This window comes from Micropterus dolomieu, linkage group LG18 (assembly GCF_021292245.1).
Source record: "Micropterus dolomieu isolate WLL.071019.BEF.003 ecotype Adirondacks linkage group LG18, ASM2129224v1, whole genome shotgun sequence".
NCBI classification, from domain to species: Eukaryota; Metazoa; Chordata; class Actinopteri; order Centrarchiformes; family Centrarchidae; genus Micropterus; species Micropterus dolomieu.
The window spans coordinates 25,095,954-25,111,393 of NC_060167.1; the positions used below are offsets into that span (position 1 = coordinate 25,095,954).

The 15,440-nt window shown below is 40.2% G+C and overlaps 2 protein-coding genes across 9 annotated transcripts in view; both read right to left on the bottom strand.

The window, feature by feature from the left end:
* The window catches only part of tfeb (transcription factor EB), a 30,538-nt gene extending 23,744 nt beyond the window's left edge, over positions 1-6,794 (bottom strand). For 5 of the 7 annotated variants that reach the window (XM_046076234.1, XM_046076241.1, XM_046076239.1 and 2 more), the window contains exons 1-2: positions 6,654-6,794; positions 6,465-6,560 (exon numbers count right to left, since the gene is read on the bottom strand). The gene's annotated coding sequence lies outside the window, so the exon portion shown is untranslated. The other 2 variants (XM_046076235.1, XM_046076232.1) reach the window with 1 other exon arrangement.
* A 649-nt stretch (positions 6,795-7,443) lies between these two features.
* tmem183a (transmembrane protein 183A) lies at positions 7,444-13,150 on the bottom strand. 2 transcript variants are annotated; one of them, XM_046075729.1, is made up of 8 exons: positions 12,932-13,150; positions 12,679-12,768; positions 12,405-12,575; positions 12,146-12,305; positions 11,630-11,810; positions 11,094-11,174; positions 10,798-10,950; positions 7,444-9,077 (listed from the first exon to the last, which is right to left on the bottom strand). In XM_046075729.1, exons 1-8 carry the CDS (start codon positions 12,993-12,995, stop codon positions 8,892-8,894), a joined length of 1,086 nt encoding a protein of 361 aa, XP_045931685.1. In that variant the 5' UTR covers positions 12,996-13,150; the 3' UTR covers positions 7,444-8,891. The 2 variants fall into 2 exon arrangements, with proteins under 2 accessions (XP_045931685.1, XP_045931684.1); XM_046075728.1 differs by having other exon boundaries at positions 10,798-10,953; positions 12,932-13,148.
* Positions 13,151-15,440: the final 2,290 nt, after the last annotated feature.

Below are 15,440 nucleotides of genomic sequence, written 5' to 3' on the forward strand. Positions count from 1 at the left end.
ACCCCCCCCCCCCCCCCCCCCATACTAGGTTCGCCATCCTATACCCCTGAATGCAGAAACACAAACACTGGTATCAAAGTGCCACTCAGCTAGTTGTGCCTATCACAACAGAGGAGAACACTGGCCAGCGTGGTTCAGCAGTACCCGGCTCACAACCACCCCTTGTTTGTACACAAAGCATTCACCAGTGGGCCAGCTCCAGTTCTCATAGTGCCCGCAGTGTATTTACTGGGTTATTTTGGTCCATGGGCAGGACCCCTCCAGGCCCTCAGCTTATTGGTTGGGAAAGCTACGTTCCTGTCAAGTCTGGCCAATCACAACGTGCATGTGTAGGAGGGGAAATCATTGACCAAGACAGCCTTGTACTCTTTTGACAATGGCCTATGGAGGAGGTAGGACCCAAACATACACTTACGTCCACACACGCAAACACATCAGCCAAGACCCTCTTCTACTCGTCCGCCAGGCAAGTTTCCCGTTGTTTACTCTCTTTGTCACCATGGCTGCAAAGAGGTTGCAAGCAAATACAACACACAAGACCACCATTGTAGCTCTATTGAAAGTGTTGAACAACTGTGTCTGAGTGAAGTTTGACCCAGCTATGCTGACCTAAGGCTATCTCTCTGTTAAGTAGGACAAACAGTGCTGTCAATATATCAGACAAGTTATGACCAGGGTCGCAGACAATGGGTCGACAATTTAACTTTTTAAACCTGGATTTGCACCTAAAGTGTCCCTAACATTTTGTCTGTGTGATATCCAGTATATCTGTATCACATACTGTATATACTCTTTATCTGCGCTGTAAGATGCTGCTGACGCTAAGTGAAATAATCACAACAAAGATGTCATTTTCCTTACACCAAATAGAAATATTATGGACATATTGTTAATCATTTTATACCCATTACTTCTATATCAGCGTTAAATATTTGGTATCTGTTCAAATAAAGTTCTATAAAAAGGTTTAAACAATCATTTTCCGCCCAATGGTGGTGGGTCCAGCAGAGGTTAAAACCTGCTGCTGTTTTCAATATCCACTTGTCTATGGTTTATTTTTCCAAAAAATAAATAAATAAAGCACTTCCTCATACTAAAAGTGTTATATCACATGACCTGAGGTGACCTCAAGATGTGCTCATTAGTATTACGCTGCTTTTGTGGTTTAATGACACAAAACACCTGCCAAACCTGATGACAATAACCACATGAAGGAATATTAAATAGATAATAGTAGATATTTGTATTATTATTATTATTATGTATAATTATTAATGTAGTTGCTTTACAAACAGACAAACAGTCAGGTTTCTGATGTAGCAATAAGCCACTTGAGGTTTTTTGTTAGAGCTCCCTTTTCATATGTGGAGGGAATACAAATAAACAGTTACTCACATTGAGTAAACAAAAGTGGGGATCTTCGAGTGCGTTTGTGTCTTATACAGAGGGAGTAGTGCAATATCCAGCCAACCTGCCGCACAGCATTTCTTTTTGCATGGGTGAGACTCACCATGTACAGTGAGATGGAATGGAAGGCATTTGAGAGAGGAGTTGTGAGATAAGGTGTACACACACACACACACACACACACACACACACACACGGAGAGTGAGCAAAGAAGAGGTACAGTAAGAGAGTACAGATTAAAAATAGTACAAGGAGGGGTCAAGAGGATGATAATCAATAAGATAAGTTTACATGAGAACTTCCTCTCTCTCACTGAGCATGTGTGCATGTGCATGTGAGTGTGCGCCAGATCAGCATCCATTTCTTGTCCAAATATGGGGTACCGACAAAGGAATGATGTGTCTCTATACACAGACACACATACACAACCTTATACAGTACATCACTGAATTTCCACTGCAGATGATTCTGCCACAGACTGTAACCAACACTAACAAAGAGCAGGAGATTATCCAATAAAAAATGTCAATAAACTCAGGCAGTGCTGCAACCAAAATTGCAGTGGTTTTCAGCGTCACTAATCCCAGCAGATTAGATAACCTTAAAGACATGAGGAGTGCCTGCTATCAATTGAAGAGGGAGCATCCATTCACTTCTTCAGCTGAGCAGTGATATCCCACAGGTTAAAATAAGTGATAATCTCAGTTAAGATGATTTCACTCTTGATATAATCAAGTTCAAGATGATGCAAGTAACCAAATCAGTCATGCCACTTAATTTAAAAAGTATGTGTAACAATATTCTGAAATAATTCTGAACTGAGAAGCTAAGTGTCTTAAGTGAAAGGACATAACCCTCTGAATGAGATGTGATATCCATCATAAGAATATTAATACAGCCATGCCATGAGTCAGTGTTTAAAATCTGCATTAGAGCTGCATTTGTTCTATGTAAGCCTAGGAACCAGACTGAAACTGATCAAAGATGTTGCAGCCTGTTTGTATTACCATTAGTCTACAAATACTGGCAACAGAAAGAACACTACAAATGACATGGTGAAAACCTGTCTAAGGACCCTAGAGGGCCATACATTAAGAACACAGGCAGCAGAGTTCATAGTAGTTAAGAAAAAGAAAAAAGTTTCAACAGATTTTCAACAGCACTGCTGCGTTAAAATAGACACATTGTGTGCATTGGTTGAATCTAAGCAGGTAGAACATCCATCTTAAAAGCTTAAGTGCTGTGTTGAACATTTTGAAATCTGTTGTGGGCCTCAGAGAGCTAAAGTCGCAGTGTGCTGCAAACTACAGTCGACCCCTGCAGTTCATACTAACAAGCAAACAGTCCAAATGTACAGAACAGGGCAGCTGCAGTGTGTGCTCACAGACGCAGCTGAGATGCCATTCTTACAGAGAGTAGAGAGAGACTGCGTATAAGACCATCACTACTGTCTGTCAGTCAAAAGAGGATATGAAACAGTGGAATGGAGATAAGATGAGGAAGTGGAGTCACACATTCAGCACATGTCCTTAAAACGTCCCACCCACACTCACCTCTGATAGATCATGGGTCATGTTGTCACATAGCACATGCCAAGCTGTCATTCATGTGGTTTAAAAAGTCCAACTTTTAGTGACAAACTTATACTGTAATACATGTTTTTTCTTTTTGTTTTGCTTTATTTTTAAAGGGAAGTCCAGAAGTACACCATAAAAACACCTTTTCCTGGTCTAGTCTTGAAGCTGAAAGAAAACTGTCCAAGTCATGGGACATCTGTCCATATGGCAAACGGATGAAGCTGTGTGTACACACACCTGATGCTCTCACACTAGAGTACGTCCATTGAGCCTGGTTAGCGTGCGCATGTGTGTGTTTGTGCTGCTGCCTCTGTTTACCTGAAGACAATTAACCCCATCCATAACGATTACAAGCGGACCTGAATCCAATGAGGCTGAAAATATGACCCACCCACACACTTAATTTTCCACACACAGCACATGCTCGTGCTAATTTGTGCACTTTTGTGACAAGGTGATCAGATCATGTGTCACACATTAAAACACAGATATACACTTAAAAACAAATGCCATGGAAATAGAAATGCTCCATTGCCACCCAGTAGTCTGGTTAGTCAAGTTAGTGAAAAGGGTCACCTCTCCTGTGAGGTTTTAGTGCTTTAAAGGCGTGTTTTCCTTTGCTGGCCATCTGAGCGGGTTGCTACTGCTGTGCTATAGGAGAGAGGCGTCACCGCTGCTCTACATACTGGCCAGTCACCTCTGACCTTGCTGACAGTAACCTCATAGCTCAGTATGTTAACTAACCCCTGACCCTTCGTACTGTGTGCACTCCATAACCCCACTGACTCTGTCCCATTCTCAACCGTGCTTCTGCACTGTACACAACGTCGTGTTGGCTATGAGAGAGAGGGAGTGTAAAGGGATAAACAGTTACACAGACACCGTGCATATACAGTATTTTCCTCTTACACAACTGGCTATTGCATCCAAATTTTGTCTTAATATTCTCTGATACTGTGTGTATGTGGCAGGCAGTAGATCGCTTTGACAGGAATTCAGTTCAGAGACATCTGTCGGAACATTATATAAACAGGCTAAGAGGCACATGATAAAATTACAAGACAATAATTCAATTTAATTGTTTTATTGATATGTGGCAGCACTGCATCAGCGTGACAGCTAGAGCTAAACTGCATGCCAGTGTTGCTGCACAGTAGATTGTAAATCTTTTTTCTCTGGTTCCACAACGGAAATTCATTAATTAACAGACTCATACAAATGAGGAGGCAGAAGAAGACTATGAAAAAGAGAGACAGAGACACGCCAAAAGATACAGCGGGAGAGTGGTTTACAATCCTGCATCAGTGTTTAAATGTGTAAAAATGCCCGCAACCCTGTACACAGGATAAGTGGTTGGCGATGGATGGATGGAAAATGCTCCCGTAGCATGCCCTGAACACACATCAGCTGCAACTGAACCTCCGTCCATGCGTGTGAATGCCCACCTTCTGTGTGGTGGAAGTTCTCCCTTCAGTATCACATTTCTGAAAATACACGTGTCGCCAAGAAAATACAAATTGCCAGTGTGGTTGACTGACCTCAATGATCCTGTGCAACTTCCTTGCAAATCTCATCTTAATGGAAGTGCCTTAAAAACACATTTCTACCTACCTCCAGTCATTTAAAAGAATATTAATTAGTGATTGTTTAAATCTCTCTATTTATGGTTTTCCTGTGGTTTCCCGTGGCTACAGTTCCATGAAATCCATCGTCTACAATTGGTCATAAATAATCATATACTTAGTTTATTAGGATAGCTGAGCACTAGATTTTCTATTTCTGGTCACTCACTTTATGAGCTGTCAAACTGTTTCATAACACAACATGGTCACCGCTGCATTAGCGCTAATGGCAATGTCTAAAGGGAAATTTCTTATACATGCACTAAGAACGAAATTAGACAAGTCAAGATTGTAAGCAGAAGCTTGAAATATACTCATTAGTTACAAGCCATCAGACCTATTGACACCTTTTTGCTCTGACCTTTGAAGCTTACTTTGTTCTCTGGAGAATGGTATGGATGATCACAGAGGCAAGGCGGAGAGGTCAGGGGTAGGGATTTAATGTTAAATACTTGGTTGGTGTGATGTATGGTGGCACACATATGCAGGTGGGCCTACAGACTTTGGACAGACTAGCTGTGGCAGGGGGTAGGAGTTAGGATGACAGTCTCGTCAGTCCACAAAACTTCAGTCTCATCTTCACTCTCAAAAAGCTGTAAATCTTCAAATCTACACTGATCATGGTTAATAATTTGGTATGGCAAAAGTGATCAGGACTACTCCTAATATAATAATTTCTAGGAGGATTACTAATCAAAGATCACACTTTTATGCAACAACCTTTGCTCCAATAGTGACTATATTCTATAGTGGAAAAAAGATAAAAACATGTAGTTCGTTATAAAAGGCACAGCTAAATCCAGGTATGTGTTAATGAATAAAACACTGACATTGCATTACTGAATAAAATCAGGCATAACAAATTGTACCCTCCAATGAACACAAACACACACAAATAATAAACACAGGGTATGCAATTAAAGCCCGCACTGCAGATGGGACAAAGGGGGCATAAATAGTCAACGGTGCCTTCATTATTTTTGTGCTTGCACCATGCAGGACTTTCAGGCAAAGCACTTGAATTGGCAGCACAGTATTACAGTCTGTATAGTTTACAGTCACAGCTTATACATAGCAGCATACCCCGGGGCTGAGGTGTTGTTACTGATACCGGCCTGGCTACTGCTTATAAATGGCAAGAGGGGCTGCTCTCAACAGAGACTCACTGGTGACAGTAAAAGTGGGAAAGTGGTGCATTTTTGGTATACAGTGGCTCCCAAAGTGGTACCAGTGTCCTCAGAAAGGCCTACAGCAGAAGTTCAGTGCAATTTTATTTCATACTACTGTGTAGGCTACTAATTGCCACTTATTTTTGTAAAACAATCAAAGTACAATCCATTCAACATCTGAGAAAATACACTTGAAAAGAGCAAATATAAGTGTGTGAAAATGGTTTGGATGTCTACTTTGTTCTTTAGAGTTTAGTATGTGCTCATGAATGTCTCAGTCTTTCTACAATTACTCTATTCAGATTCATAATAACATTATCATGAGCTGGATACAAACTCCTAACAACATAAAGCACTGTAATTTGAGTTGCTTGGGGTCTGTATGTCAAGTTCAAGGATAAAGTATGGCTGCAAGCCTGCAGCTTCATGTCTCCTGTACAATGCAGAAAGAGTTAACTATTTCTGCTACGATTTTTCTACATTTAATTGAGAAGTGCAAGACCGTGTTACCTTTAATGTTTCCTACGGACAAATTATAAGTTGTCTACTTTTCATTTCGAACAATAAATCACAAGTCTTCGCATGTAAAGCGAGATACGCAGTTAAAACTTACACTCGCGGGCTTTCCAGAGGTAATAAGAGTGGTAAGAGAAGCTAAATTTCAGTGGCGGTGGTGAAATATCACTTACCCGATCTGAAGGTCAGACAGAACGAAGTAGTCAGGTTCAGGAAAAGTGCGTGCCCACTTCTCTCGTGCGCTCTGATATTACCAAACCTGCCAGGCACTATCAAGAGAAAAGGTCGCGTTTAAAAGGAGAGAAACTCTTAAGAGTTTTATGTTTCAGTGTATTTCCAAACACTGCTACAGCGTGTACAACCTGCCACTTCGGAGTCAAATGTGTTTTCGTTTTGACCGTCGAGATGTTGTCACAACTCGGAGCGTCTGCGGTCACCTGTGCCACCACCATTGGCACAGCGCACAGTGTGTTGTGGGAAATGTAGTTTTCTCGTATCCTCGAAAGTCGCTGCGGTATTTTCGGGCTATGACGTGACGCCTGTTGACTCCAAAGGGAGTTTTAAGAGGTCCTCTAACTTTAGCCGAAATACTTCCAAGACCAACACAACCGAAGGGAAAGAACTTTATCTTTTTTTCTTCTCTCGGTTTATTCTACATGTGTCTTCAAGTCTATACTTATGTCCCATTAAGTTTCATTGTTATGAGTCAGTTAGGATGTAGGGATTGGCCAACCTATTTATTCAACCCTCTGCAATACAGTGTAATCCAATAAAGATTCCTGCAACAAGTTTACTTTTTTAGTTAGTTTGTTAGTTCACTTACATTGTTAAACAGTTTAGTTTACACTGTTTTAGTGGTGGCCTGGTGTTTTAGAGTCCAGTTTTGTGATTTTATGTACTAGCTATATTGCACAGGTGTTCCTCATACTGCATGAAAGACATGACCCATACATACAAAGAGATGTGAAGGAGGCCCTTGTATTATCCAGTGACTGTTGAGGCAAAGACAACTTGAAAACTAACTTAAGCCATGAGGAGGAGGGACTACAGATTGTTCAACACGGGTAGTTCTCAGTATGACCACAAGAAGGAAGCAAATTCAAAAGGAATTTAATGTACATCAACATTTCGGGAGGAAAAAAACTGGAGGCATTTTGAATGGGCAGTTTTAGTTTTTTATTTCAGTGAAGTAAGATTATTTATCAATGTGCCGCTCAATCTGATAAAACACTAAAACAATCTGCTAACCAAAATATCCAGCTGTCTTCTGCCAAGGGGTGTCTTTTTATGTAAAATGTAAGTGGCTAAACGAATGATTTTTCCATTCACAATATACGTATAAGTGCAAATCAATCCAGGTTAAATTATGTTGGCTGTGTATGATGGATTGACGTTATCTATGTCTATGGTAGCTCTATCCCCATCACAATCAAGCAGGTGATTGGTATGGTTCTACTCACATTCAACACTCATAAGACAAACCACTTCAAACATTTTGAGCCAATTAAGAGTTGAGACTGAGATTCCACAGGAGGCAGTAGGTGACATGGCTCACATAAATCAGCAAGGAGACGATCAAGATGTTTTTAGCCAAGAAACACAAGAAAGCAAAGAAACACTGCCCAAATCAGCAGATGACGTCTGAGGTAAATCATCACTTTGGCCCCTTTAGTATAGAGCAGTGTCATTAATATCCACATGAATACTAAATGAGGGTGCCTTGAATTAAATACATCATGAAAAAAAACATGGTTTTAAAAGAATCATAATCTGTTCTGCAACATTGTCAAAATTCAAAACAACACAAGAGTAACTTTTCAAGTAAGCATAAAAACAAACCACAGGAGGATGGTACAACTGTTCAAACCTGTTAATCCACAGGTTTTAAAAAAAAATTTCTAGGAAATGTGTCACACATGTAGGTTCAACATGCAACAATGTTGTCTATGTAAAAATAATGGCAGACCTGCGAGTCTCTTTATGCAACTGGCAAATGTACAGGTTCCTCTGTCCCACGTCTGCAGGGCTGAGCAATATATCACCATTTATCATCTATCAACTATCACTGATCATATCACAGGAGTTTCTATATTGGGAAATATAATGCACTTTTGTGCAAAACAATGCAAAACTAAACTGTATAGTTACACTACTTCTGAAATTCTTGAGAATGCCATCTGAAACAGTTTGACGTTCCATTTCTTTGCTGACCAAAGTGAGAAACTACTAAACAATATGATGTAGTTTTTCATATATAAACATACCAAAACAATTACTGCTGCTTTTCTGGTTAGCATGAGTCTTCCCCCCCCTTTTCCATATTACCAAGCCCTACTTGTCACAGTGCATGATTTATGTCCACTGCCAATGCAGGAGGATCTATGTTTAAATATTTGACACTGGAAGGTGGGAGGCCAGACTATGTTAGCTTTATTTAACATCTAACAATGTCGATCGAAATGTGAATGTACAAAAACTTTGTCTTTGAATATAAGCCTGGGTTCTGCAATTTCATATTTGTGTATGTTGAGTGGGATGAGATAAGAGCAGGGTTCTTAAGGTGACGCTTTGCTATAGTAGGAACTGAGAGGTCAGGACTCCTATGTGTAGGGTGAGGAGGGGTATTGAGGATGCCACCAGTCCATGAGCCTCACACTGTGTACGGGATCCAATACAACCTGGGTCCCACCATGATCGCCCCTCTTCTTCCCCCGATGGAGCGGCGAGTCCTGGAACAACAGACGAACGCGGTGGTGGCGCATGTCTGTGCTAACACTGATTGTGAACTATGAGAAAGACAAAGACAGACCAGTTCAGATTAGGAGAGGGGTTAGAGACACATGGTGCACCAGTTCATAAATAAATAAAAGTAACTAAAATTACTTTATTTATCATATCTTCAACAAACATGTTGCCAGTAGAGGAGATTGTGGATGTTTTCTGACATGATTCACTTAAGACTGACCTTGTTCATTTATTGTGTGTTGCTATGTGGCTACAATAAAGGCCTACAAAAGTCATACAGACTGTTGCTCATATAAACACACCACCTGCTCACTGGGTGTCAACCACAGACTATACTGGCAAAAAAGAAAAACAACCCTAACCCAACAAAGACTTCCTAAAGATTTTAGAACAACTCCTGCGTTCTTGCAAGTCAACCCTTCACTGATCTCTGGCCTTGTTCCATAACATTTCAAAGTTTTGTTTCATTTCTAAAGTCTTATACAAAGCTATTTCTGGACAGCTAACAGATAAGAGCTCCTTGAAGAGTCCCAATCTGGTGTTTGATCAAAATATGGCACACAGCTTTGCTCAGAGTCGCTAAACCTTCTTACAGCCACTGACAGTGGGCAGGGTTCAATTCTGGTCGTCCCTGATCTCGGCACTACCTTGACACAGCCGATTCAACACCACCAGCTGACCATGTAGCCGATTTTCTGAGAATAAAGTCGCTGCTCCTAATGAAAATGGTTTGTCCCATTTCTAGTTTTCTACCTAATCTTTAGCATCACTAAGCTGTGGTGTTCCCAGGGAGTAGCAGCAGAGTTTGAGATTGTATCATTCACATTTTAACGCTAATTGTCAATTTATGTCCCATATTGTGCAAAATCCACACATTTACATCTACAGACCCCCAAACTATGAGGAATAAAAACAAACATCCTTTCTCTTTTTCTCCAGCTCAGTCTTTGAGTCAATGTGTGTGCAAGCATGCCATTTGAGTTTTGGCTCCCTTCTTGACATAATGGAGGACCTTCTCCAGTCTTTCAGCGCAGTACACGGCCCGCCCACTGAACACATACCGAGTACACCAAGCGGCCATTCCATCATTGAGCTAGACCTGGAGGTGGTTCAGTGTGTCTCACAAAAAGGGCTTTAACGGTTATGAAGGAAAGGTTTCCACGCTCTGCCTCAACTCTCTGTGAGTTACAGAGTGAATCTGATAGACGGATAGCTTTACTTCTTGTTAGCATTTACTTTAGCCAATAGCTACTGCTAACTGTAGCTGCCGTTATCAGCTGACTCTGCCCGCACTGGGTGCTCCCAGCGGTCCAAAGTTCCTGTACTAACGTTACAGGTATAAACACCAACACACCCCTGAAGCACCAAGCTTCCAGTCCATGCAGAGTCAGCTAACAGGACGACTAGCAACAAGTAAAGCCATCTGTCAGTTAGGAGCCGAAAGCTGAGTCAGAGGACATCAGAGGGAAAACCAGAAAATATTTTTTAGATAAAATAATAATATTTTAAAAATGTTTTTTTTGAACATTAAAGCATGTAAACATTTCCTAGTAGACACCCAAAATAAAAGTAGGAACCTGAAAATGAGTATAATATGGGACCTTTAATCCCACCTGACTGTTAAAAATGTGTTATTACTACCAACACAGGTCAACTACAGGGTGGGTAACACATGCAAATAGTTAAAAAAAAAAAAAGAACGGTCTGTGCTCTCTACCATATGAAGTAGTTGCCAATATCAACCAAAAAAAGGTTACTAACCAAGGCCAGCGTCATGCCCATGACCACAGGGGTGAAAATGAAGTTGAGTGTGGTGACCTGAAGCACGTAGCAGTCAGAGTCTGGGTTTGTGTGGACATCTTCGTATTGTCTCGGCATGCGCAAGGACTTGGCACAACCATTCTTACTGTGTCCCTGCTGGGATGAAGATGATCACAGAAATACACAAAAATATACATGACAGCTGCAACAACAACAACAACAGGCTTTTACCAAGTATGTCAAAGATTATCAGTTTAGGAAAGAAGTGAAGCTGGTTTTTATACAACTCTTTTTACCTGCTTTTTAAACTTGAAGTTGAACTCCCACAGCGCCTCTGGCCGAGTACCTGACACCTTTCTGACCCAGAATAGTAAACACTGTAACAGGAAACATAAGCATATAAAGTCGACATTTCCACAGTGAAAACTTGTTTTTACAGACCTGCATTGATATGTTTCTACCTGGTTTCTTTCTTATTTAAAAATACAAATGCAAAAATTAGACATACTTCATATACATAACCCAGATTTGTCTAATTACGTGTCAAGGGTCAAGTCCCCAAGTTTTCAGTCCAACAGACACCACCAGGGGCCTCTATCATGACGAGAGATCGACTTAATCTGGCTCTCTTAGCCCAACTAAACCTGGTCTTGGATAGCCTGGATATCACAAAGCTGGTTATCAACACAGGTTTAGCCCTGAGCTTTCCTGTTTAGCCTCCTAATTACAAGCCAGTCACTTGCAATACAGATCAGAAACAAGATAAAAACAAAACTTTCTCCACATCCATACACTGGCAGTTAGGTGACTGATGACACATCACTTAATTTACCTTGGAGTTCAGCAAGGTTGTGGGCGTGGATTCTGGCAGGGCAGGAATTTTCGAGACTCGCAAGTCGAATGGCTCATACAAGTGGAAAAGGGAACGAATCACACGTGCCCGTAAACAGCGCATTCTGTGGATAGAGTCGGGCTGGAGACGAAATGGCAGGTCAGCATCATTCCTGTAGTGTCTGTGTTGGAGAGACAGTAGATGGGAGAGAAAGAAAACCTGTTAACTTATACAAAATGTATTGGACCACTCAAGACATTTGTCATACACAAAACTAACAATGCATATGGTAGTCAATTTAACAAGAAATGATGAAGTTTACATGTTTTCCATTCTAACAACTTTTTTTATTTATTTCATTATTTTAAAAAACTGAGTAAAGTGGAAGCAAGGATGGCACAGAAACCCAATAAGTTTATTTTTGTGCAATAATACTAATAGAAAGAAACAGCACTCTACTTCTCGGTTTTTATTTTCACCACTGACTGCAGCAGTTGATCAATAAAACCACCTCACCTTCTGTAGAGCCTGGTCCAAAAAGCTGCAGTGCATGTGACTGTCCAGGCATTCTTACAGATTAGAGCAAATTTGCACACATCCTCAGGCCGAATGTAGGAGGCGAGCACTAGCCAAATATCCACTGGATATTCCCCCCCATCACTGCTCTCACTGCTTTCTGTGAAGACAACATGCAAACATCACAGTAAACACCTTGGTGAGTTGTGCGAGTCCTCCATGTTCTACTCCCTCATACTCTACGCTGTATAAATTATACCCTTTCTCCTCTTGTTTTTCTTCTTGCGGGACACTTTAGTTTCATATTCTCCATCTTCTTCGGGGCCTAGGTCATCGCTGCTGTCCAAAGCATCAGCTTTGACGCTCGCTGCAGACGAGACGACTTCCTCTACTGCACCCTGAGATGCTTCCAGGCCGCAGAGTAATTTTACTGAAACACACAGTGTTAAGTTAAGCACCCGAGTCATCTTTCATGACAAGGCCAAGTCTGACTGTCTGAAATGGCCTGACAGTACATCATAAGCTAACGTTACCTTCTTTTTCAACTGCATTTGCAACAGCCTTTTTCACCCTCCCTGACTTCACGACGGCTGGGTCGGCATCAGCATAATCAGCAACGGTCACTAGGGAAAAACAGATTTACATTTAATAAGTCATATTTCTTAACTAACTTTCACAGCCCATACATAACCCTTCTGTTACCTTTAGCGGCACATTCATCTGTACCGGAAAGTACCTGAGTACGGGCTAGCTTTGATGTAAACGTAACTTAAATGTTAACGTTACCTGATTCCGAACAAACGTCCCCGGCCCGAAATTTCAGCCGTTTTCGGTTCCCTTTCTTGGGCATGTCGACACCAATGATCTGTGGACGCTTAACGAGCCTGTGATTCCTGCCATGTCTCTATGGCAAGCGGAGGTAGAGAGAAAGAAAAGAAAATGAGAGAGAAATTGAAAAATGTTCCGCCAGGATCTTCAGCCATCATGGAATGACGTGACGTTGCAAGTCACGCGAGAGTATCGTTGTATTTTCGTCCGCCGCTTTATTGCCATCTGCCGGTGATTTCGAGCATTTCAATGCTTTGTCGTGACAAGAAGTGTCAAAAGTTTTCCAAGGCCTCCGGACTTTGTCTGAATATTAATAAATGTGAACTTATGGCAGTGAGGGGGTCTGACTTACCCTCTATTTGCAATATCCATATTAAAGACAGTGTTACATACCTGGGCATTTATGTAACCAAGGATCAAAAAACCAGAGAACTTCTGAATTTTGATCATATTATAGAGAGAACTCAGAAAAAGCTGAACCATTGGTTAATGAGGGATTTATTACTGAGAGGTAGAACTTGGTTATCCAAACCAGAGGGTATCTCTAGGCTTACTTACTCCGCTATGTGTTGACATGTAGATCAAAGGACGATTAAAGTCATTGACAAGATGCTCTGTAACTTCTTGTGGAGAAACAAGACCCATTATGTTAAAAAGTCAACGAATAGTATTGAAAAAGGTGGCCTTAATTTTCTAGATTTCAATTCCTTAAACAATACCTTTAAAATTAACTGGATCAAGTATTTGTAGAAACAGTCCAGCACACTAAATAAGCAACACAGCACAGCCACGAGAGCTGGAATAATAACAATTAATTTAAATAAGTAAATGAAAGAAAAGCATCAGGAATAATTCTACCAGGGACAACCTAAGTTTGTTTGTGTCTATGTGTGAGACTGTGTGTGTCTGTGTGCGTGTGGGTGAATGTGTCTGTATGTGTGTGTGTGTACATGTGTGTGCGCATAAGCCTGTTAAAGAATGTAGTTGTTAGTGAGAGTGGGACGCCACGACTGTGCCACAGCTACCCCAGCAACAGGCAGGCAAGAACCTCAGTAGCCAATAGGGGTGGGAGAAAGAAAAAAAAATAAATCAAAAAAACAAAGACTCCCGGATGCACCGCGATGCAAACGCGGAAGACCCCGACCCAAATGCCAGCTGATTTAAAATATATTTACAGTATTACAGTATTTTAAAAAAACCCAGGTTTGATCTGGAACTGTGTATCCCAGCATCTTTTCTCACAAATTGGTGGACTTAAGTGTTTGCTTTTATGTAACTATAGAATAGGAAAAAAATCCTGTTTCCTTATCTAATTTTCATAAACAAGCACTTCTTGCTTGGTCCCTGGTATACAAGCATAATATTTCGCCGCATAGCTATTATATTTGGAATAATAGGGACATCTTGTATAACAGAAAATCTTTTTTTTTTGATAACTGGTTTAGAAAAGATGTTATTTTGGTAGGCCAACTGTTTAAGAAGAAATGTGTATTATTTAATTATGAAGAATTTCTTCAGCGTTATAAATTTCCACTAACTTCTCAACAATTTGCTATAGTGTTTGATGCCCTCCCTTCTGGAGTTACTATTCTTTTCAAAGATACTTGTATACCTAATTTGCTACCTCCTCTTGAGCCTGCAGAAACTATGATAGGAAAATTTGTTATAACTATACGGTCTCCAAAAGCAATAAAAATATCCGCACTCTGTTTCAAAAGGACTTTCTAGCAGTACCAACTGCTTGTGCATTCTGGAACTCTTATGTTGGAAATCTATGCTGGAAGGAAGTGTGGACGCTTTCTCATTAATTGCCTATATGTTGGCGAATAAAGTCAGGGAAATTTCTTTTAAGATTTTGCATCTCTTCTACCCTGTAAAATCTGTAAAAAGATATTGACATTATGTGCTCCTTCTGTGATCTTCATGTAGAAACAATAGCCCATTTATTCTGGCATTGTACTTACACCAAGAAACTTTGGAAAGATGTATGTAGATTTGTGATTGTTAATATTTACAGTGATTTTGAACTACTGTTTAAAAATGTAATTTTTGGTTTTGTGAATGTTGAATGTAAGCTTAAAGACAAATACTTTTTGATTAACCTTATAATAAATTTTACTAAATATTATATCCACAAATGTAAATTTACTAATGCCAAACCAACATTTACTTTACTCAAGAAAGAAATTAAACTATATATAGGAATGATAAACTCATCCCAAAACAAGAAAGCTATCAAAACGGTGAATTTATGTACCATGCATATTTGTAGATTTATAACCCCTGCTCCTTTCATTTTGTTTTAGTCTGTTTTATTATTATTTGTTTCTTTTTATGTAAACCTTATATCTTCCTTGCTGTGTTTTTATTCCCATGGTAAGTTCTCCGCTCTGTACTCATACCGTTTGTCTGTATGTTGTATTGAGGCAGTTTTTGAACTAAAAAAAAAAGAAAAAAGAAGTGTTGA

Excerpts from the sequence above, each read along its gene's own strand:
- tmem183a (XM_046075728.1), bottom strand. The coding sequence starts at position 12,995 with ATGCCCAAGAAAGGGAACCGAAAACGGCTGAAATTTCGGGCCGGGGAC. Across the intron at positions 12,769-12,931 it reads GGACGTTTGTTCGGAATCAG|TGACCGTTGCTGATTATGCT; the intron begins GTAACGTTAACA and ends GTTTTTCCCTAG. Across the intron at positions 12,306-12,404 it reads GAAAAACAAGAGGAGAAAGG|AAAGCAGTGAGAGCAGTGAT; the intron begins GTATAATTTATA and ends TTGTCTTCACAG.